At 43.9% G+C, this 7,405-nt stretch overlaps 1 protein-coding gene across 1 annotated transcript in view; it reads left to right on the top strand.

The window, feature by feature from the left end:
• The window catches only part of DNMT1 (DNA (cytosine-5-)-methyltransferase 1), a 96,935-nt gene that overhangs the window by 12,384 nt on the left and 77,146 nt on the right, over window positions 1-7,405 (top strand). Inside the window, exons 5-7 of the mRNA XM_006898836.1 lie at window positions 643-718; window positions 1,859-1,931; window positions 5,600-5,640. Coding sequence (XP_006898898.1) covers window positions 643-718; window positions 1,859-1,931; window positions 5,600-5,640 — 190 coding nt within the window. The remainder of the gene's footprint in view (window positions 1-642; window positions 719-1,858; window positions 1,932-5,599; window positions 5,641-7,405) is intronic.

Genomic DNA, 7,405 nt, shown 5'->3' with positions numbered 1-7,405 from the left:
AGGAGGAGATTGTCCCTCCTTTTCCCAGCAGAGCATCTGGTGGATTCGAACCGTGTGCCTCTGGGATTGTAGTTGCAGCTCCTTGCCACTAGGCCACCAGAGCTCCCTGAAATCTTTGTCTTGAAACACTAACTCTTCGAATTCTCTCAAAAAGTAACTCACAAATATTAAAAACTTGAGCCTGACTCCAGGTCCCAGCCACTCTATCCTTTGACAGTCTAAGTGGTTCCACCTCTTGTCTGGGTCAGGGTTGCTGTTAAGTTACATTGTGTTGGAACCGATTCCTAGCTAACCCTCTAGCAGGTTTTCAAGGGCTACGAACCATGTGGGAGAAGGCTGCCCGTCCTCCTGGAAAGGAGCTGGTGGATTAGAACTGCTTGCCTCTGGGTTGACAACACATCTCTTGACCATTAGATCTCCAGAGCTCCTTGGTCCAGGGCTAGGACCTCTCAACAAAAAGCATCTGAAATGGCTAGTAAACACGTCAAGTAATAGCTGTGGACTTGCACGTGGGTATTGAGTGAGCATCCTTTGGTTTTTATTCTAATTCTCAGAAGCAGTTCTGTCTGTAGCTTGGCGACATTGGGCTGTATCATGGTTGTGGACTATGTATTGACGGTGACTTTTTTTCCCTTTAAACAGCTGACAGTTCACCTAGTCCCAAGATGACAAGGAGAAGTACCCGCCAGACCTCCATCGTGGCTCATCTTACACAGGAGTCAGTATATAATGAATTGACAATTGCCTTTTCTCTGGGCCGACTGTTTCTGGATGGAAGTTCTAAGAGATAATTTAGAGACAAAGGGTAGTGAAATTTGGTCTTACATGCGTTGGGCGTCTTTTCAGGAGGGGGTAGTATTTGGGAAAGTAGAGGATCAGAGAAAGACCCTCAACCAGATGGGTTGACGTGACTGTCACCGTGGGCTTGGGGAAGCCGAAGATGGTGAGGGTACTGGAGGGCAGGGCAGGGGTCTCACCTGTGGCTTAGACGGTTGCTAGGAGTCATGGTCAACTCGACGACGCATAGCAACTAAGCAATTCTAACTTTAATAGATATTTTTCTTTCTGGTACTTCTGTTGAGATAATCATTATTAACATCTCTTACATGCCGTTGATTTGGAACCAACTCACAGCTGACTCTCCATCACATTTTTTGGAGGCAATAAATTACACAGGAGGAAGTGCTCCATTTTTCTCCCATGGAACAGCTGGTGGATTTGAACTTGAAGCGTTTGGGTTGACAGCTCAGCACCTAACCACTAAGCCACTGGAGCTCCTAACATTTTTTGGAGATTACTCTATTTTACCTTTTTTTTGAAAACTTTAAGTATAAACAAACAGGGTTAATGATAGTATGAACCCTGGTATGTGACACCAAGTGTCCATCAGTTATCACGTCATGGCTATCATGTCATCTGTATCCTTCTGTAAACAATGTCACATACTCTCCTCTCAACTGGATTACTTTGATAGATGGTTTTAGAAGGTGGATGCAGGATTGCCACGGGGTTTGGGCTTGGTTTATCTTTGTAGGTGACAAAGTGTTCTTCCATCAGTTGACTAGAATGTCCACCGGTTGACTAGAATGTCCCCCGGTTGACTAGAATGTCCATACCCCTGAACTAAGGGTTACAGAATGGTGGCCATTCAAAGGACACGTAAAACTTGAAGCTCCTTTAAACGTCCTGCCAGTGAAGACTTTTTAAGAAGGAAGAACGCACGCATACCCTTCCAGGTTGCTGAAGCGTGTTCTTGGGAGGGAGGCATTGAGGGGCCCGCCGCAGGTCTGGGGGTCCCGCTGCAGGTTGAGGGGCCTGCCACAGGTCGAGGGGCACTAACAGCTTCACTGTGTGACAGGTCTGGCAAACGGAAACCTGTGGATGAACTGCAAGTGGAAAACCCAGACGATCTTGATAAAGATGCAGACACGGTAGGACTTGAATTTCCAAGTTTCTGAATTCCACCTTCTTTCCAATGTATCTGCTGGTGGTCATGACCTTACACCTGAACTACTGAAATGGACAGTCCTCAGCTGCGGGGTGCGAGAACCTGTCCCAGAACGCAGAGCAGGGTGAGGTATATTAGAGTTAGAACCCAGGGCTGGACAGGCCTCTGGTCTTCACAGGCCAGACCCACGACAATCAGTCCTTACTGCTTGTTGGTCTAGTTGGCAGTCAGACTAGCAGAGCGGAAGGGACATTGCTCTTGATACCATGAACTGTCACACGTGGGGTTTCCCTGTTGAAGCAGAATTGCACAGTCTCATTTTTTTTTAATTTTTATTTTTATTTTAATAATTTTTTTAAATTTTATTATTTTTGTGTGTGTGTACCGTCAAATCAGATCTGACTGGTACAGGAGGAGATTGCCCCTCTTTCCCCGGCAGAGCATCTGGTGGATTCGAACCGTGCACCTCTGGGATTGTAGTATTTTAATAATATTAATGAACATTTACAGAGATTTTGGATTTCCATTCATTCATTGCTGCACTTCTCTCCCTGCCCAGCCCTCCCCCACACCCCAGTTTGCTTCTCTTTGAAAAGTAATAGAAAAACTCCCTCCCTGGTACACAATCCCCCCGCACCCCTCCCACCACCCCAAGTACATTCCTCTATGCTACAGTCTCATTTTTAATGTGATGATGCTACTTGGACTCAGTAGGTTAAAAAGCTGGTGGCTTGCTGAGGGCATTTCATATAGGAAATGTCACCTCTTACGGTACTGTTGTGTCTGATTTAAGGAAGATCGAACTTAAGTAGCACCACCTGGTCACGTTATTGACTATCGTTCCTGGTTTGTTGCCGATTTAGATTTGTAGGTTAAAAGAAAAATTGTAGTTTACCTTTGTTTTGACTTTGAAGATAGCTTGATAGTGACTGTAACAACGGGCTTGAGCATATGAGATCCTGAGGTCTGGCACAGGATAGGGTAAGGGTCAGATCTGTTGAGAGTGGCTGTGTCGACTCCATGGTACCCAGCAATAACAGCAGATACTTTGCTGCTACCTAGGACTACTGATATTTGGGGCTGAATGATTCTGTTGTGGCTTGTCCTGTGCACTGTAGAAGGCTTGCAGCATACGTGGCCTCAACACCCCCTAGATGCCACTAGCAGGCATGACAGTTAAACTGTCCCCACACACATGGCCACATGTGCCCTGGGGTGGAATACCCTGGATAGGAAATACTAGGCTACGGTGACTGCCTTAGTGTATGTCACTTGGATCAGCTAGACATCTGGCTGAAAGACCGCTAATAGTTATGCCATTAAATCTTAGAAATTAGATGTCATAACTCAAAATATGCCTTAATTGGAGCCCTGCGTTTATGGTGTTTATCCAGATGGATACCTAGAGGTTTAATAGATCTATTACTTGTTTACCATCGAGTTGGAAGTGACCCATAGCTGACCCTCTGGGGGCTTTTCAGAGGTAGGTAGTTAATCACATGGGAGGAGGATAATGCATCTTTCTTCCACGAAGCAGCTGGTGGATTCGAACCATGTGCCTTCAGGATTCCAGCGCATCTTCTTGCTTGCTAGATATACATCTGACTCTCTCTAGTTGACGTGTATTGAATGAACTCCCACCACTGCTTGGTTTTGTGGATGGTATAAAAAAGCAATACTAGACTAATGGTTGCCTGAAGCTTCTCCCCCAAACCCATACCTCTCTTGTTTTCAAACCTGTTAAACATAGTCACTTAAGACTCTAACTTATGTTTTTATTTTCCTTTGAAACAAATTCTTTTTTTTTAAATTTTTTTTTCTTTTTAATTTTTTTTTGTGTGTACCGTTAGATCAGATCTGACTGGTACAGGAAGAGATTGTCCCTTCTCCAGCAGAACATCTGGTGGTTTCGAACCATGTACCTCTGGGATTTCATTATAACTTGCCACCAGGCCACTAGAGCTCCTTTGAAACAAATTCTTTTTTTTTAATTACTTTTATTTTGTGTGTGTGTACTCTCAAATCAGATCTAACAGGTATAGGAGGAGATTACCCCTCATCCAGCAAAGCATCTGGTGGATTCGAACTGCACACCTCTGGGATTGCAGTTCAGCTTCTTGCCACTAGGCCACCAGAGCTCCCTGAAACAAATTCTTAATCTATTCCTAACTGGGAAATTGAGGCACAAAAGGAGCCATTTCACTGGCTTTGTGTGAAGAGCTTGGGGTCTTCAGAGATGAGCATTTGTAAAAATAGTTGATTGTAATACGAGAAGACACAGTATAAGGAGACCAACATTAAATAAGTTCAAATAAATGATAAAATTCAGTTAGGCCTCTGAAAGCCAGACATTTAAAGTCATACCTGTCAGGAGTAAAATTGAAATACTTCCACTAAAATGAGCAATAAAAATGTAATAAAACTATACCCTTTCAAAGACGGAAAATAGGTGAAACTCAGAACAATGTAGTCCTGTCTTAATTCTGGTTCTCACAGACTTGGTTGTAGTTGTTTGCAGGTCATATCAGTCACACACAGAGAATCTTTATTTGGGTCAGTTTAAAGTTCTAAAAATTACTGTGTTTTAAAAGCACGTAAATACACATGCAGTGGTATTAAACAGGACAAAAGGGTGTTCAGGATGTAGCTCCCTCCTACCCTGACCCCATGCGTCAGTTTGCCTTCTTACTGGTAAGCCGTCATCATTTTTGGCTTCCCCCCCGCCCCACACACACACTGTTTCAGATATATTACATATGTATCTTAGATTTTTAACAATTTTTTAATCTGGAGATAATTAGACTTAGGAAGTTGCAAAATTAGTAGAGATTCTGTGTAGCCTTGGCCCACCTTTCCCATGGCGCATCTTACATAACTGTAACACAGTATCAACCCAGGAAGCTGACATTGGTATAACACACAGACTTCATTAAAATTTTCCTGGTTTGTACCTGTGTGTAGATCTGTGTAACTTCTATCCCATTTTTGAGTTTGTATAACCTCCACATTCGCTATGAGTCGCAAGCGACTCGACGGCACATAACAATAAACCTCCACATTAACCAAGATGAAGGTAAGTTTCAACATAATCTTACCTTTTTCTTTATTTTTTTGTGTATACTGTCAAATCAGATCTGACTGGTACAGGAGGAGATTGCCCCTCCTTCTCCAGCAGAGCATCTGGTGGATACAAACCTCAGACCTCTGAGATTGCAGTGCAGCTTCTTGCCACTAGGCACCAGAGCTCTAATCTTATCTTTTTAAATGAAATAAATGTCTTAGGGATGGAAAATACTGTGAGATGAGCTAGTTAGTTTTATGTTGTCATTTCTGACCTAAGCTGCAGATGACCACGTGGTCTCTCTTCCGCAACAATAAAATGAGTCGGTGGGGAATCTGAATCCTTACAGCCTCACGCAGTGGTGTCTAGTAAGCACACGCATCTTGGACTAACTCTGGCACCTGCACTGGTTCTGGGGGTGGCAGGATAAGCAATACTAGGCTAATGCTTGCCCAGATACTCACACCTCTTTTGCCAAAACTCACACCTCTATTCTGTTTTCAAACATGTTAAATCCATTCACTTAATACTTTGACTTATGTCTCAGTTTTCCTTTGAAACGAATTGTTTTTTCCCTCTCCTCTGTACAGGATGAGAAGAGACGTAGAGTTACTTCCCCAGAACCAGAACTGTAAGCATCATTTTTTTTTTCTAATTAGTATGTAATGTGGAATACCAAAGTGACTTTTGTGCAAAGTTTACTAGAAACTTGATAGTGCATTGTTACGGTGACCATACAGCTGTTAAGGATTTCAAATTTGAGGTCAATTAATCTTTGGATTCAGGTAAAATTCTCAGTTCTTTCAAAGAATGACTTGACCACAACAGGCAGTTCTAATCAGTCTTTGATTGAAAAGTTTAATTAAATACTAAAGAGCAGAAAGGATCTGCCTTTTGGGGCTCCTGAGATGAAGGAGTTTGTTTGCTTGGGGGAGGCTCTTGGGGAAAATGAAAGGAGTTGGTGGAAGTCACACTTGGATTGTTTTATTTTGACAGCGTTGCTGGACCTTCCCATGCTGTAGGGCCGGAAGAAGGAACATCACCAGGAACGAGCATCAGACAGGAAGGAGGACCTGAGAAAGTAAAGCTCTACCACCTCCATGTCCTTTCCCACCCCTTGACTTCATCTAGTTTCAGTTGATTCTGGGAGGGGGCAGATTGGCACAGAAGAACCTACCCAATGATAATGACCTGGGTTTGACAGACTTACGAGTTAAGATGTTTTGGTGGAAGATGGTCATAGTGCTGTGGTGACGGTATAACCCGTCAGGCCTGTGAGTCAGAGGCTAAGCCTGGACCCCCCCCTGCCTGCCTGTCTTGATGACAAGATCACTGTGAAGATAGTTTTCAAACACCTTAGGAACTCAAATTATATAGGCGCATCCCATTTGAAACGGCATTTTTACTTGTGAGATGAGAGCAATGCTCTGCGTAGTCCTTCAGCTCCTTGGTAAATGCAGAGACACCCCACCCCCTGCCCCCAGCTGGTTTGGAGAGAGTGGCGAAGGGTTGAGTAGTTTGCTTAGAGCTTTGGATGCTGCAAAGTTGACCATCAGTGTTGCTCTATATGACAAAGGACACGACACTGTGGTTGAAGATGATAGAGTAACATTGGGTCATGCTTACTTGGCTGGATGCTAAGACACTGGGGTAGTCTATACATATCACGCTGCCAACCCGAGGGCCTTGCCGTACCAGCAGTTCCATATCACTTACAGCTTCAGAAGCCCAGTGGAGGGGCAGCGCTGAGTCAGTGCAGGTTGGGTGGCAATGAGTGTGAAGACTCTGACGAGTGTATTTTTTGATGTCTTTGCTGGGAACTTGCTAAAGGTTTTGCGTTTTATCTAGCTTCTGAAGGACTAAACCAAAGCAGTGCTGCGGGATGTTAAGTGCTGTCCGGTTGACTACACCTCGTAGCAACCTGCTGCAGGGCACCTCTGCACCTGGTCCTGTCCTGCGTGTTCTCACGTTCAAGCCCGTTGTGGCCATCAGTCCATCTCATCACGGGTCTTGCTCTGTTAGTCACTCTCCCTTTCCCAGCCTCTATCTTTTCAAGGAAGGTTCCTCGTGAAAATATGCCCAAAGCGAGACGAAGTTTCACCTTCCTTACCTCTAAGGAACACTCTGGGTGCCCTTTCAAGATAGATGGGTTTGCTCTTCTGACAATCTGTGGTATATTTAATAGTTTTTGTCAACACCGCAATCCAAAGGTAACTATTCTTCCAAATTATCTCCTAACTCATCCTTATTCATGGTCCAACTTTGAGATGCATAGGAAGCAATTGAAAAATACCATGACTTGGATCAGGACACCTTAGTCCTTACACTGACATACTTGCTCTTAAGCACTTTGCAAAAGTCCTTGACAGCAGATTGCCCCGATGCAACAAAAATAA

The sequence above is a fragment of the Elephantulus edwardii genome, unplaced genomic scaffold (assembly GCF_000299155.1).
Source record: "Elephantulus edwardii isolate Elephantulus edwardi_28Jun2011 unplaced genomic scaffold, EleEdw1.0 scaffold00237, whole genome shotgun sequence".
NCBI lineage: Eukaryota > Metazoa > Chordata > Mammalia > Macroscelidea > Macroscelididae > Elephantulus > Elephantulus edwardii.
Note: the sequence above shows the minus strand (reverse complement) of the source record. Positions and strands in the feature narration are given on the sequence as shown.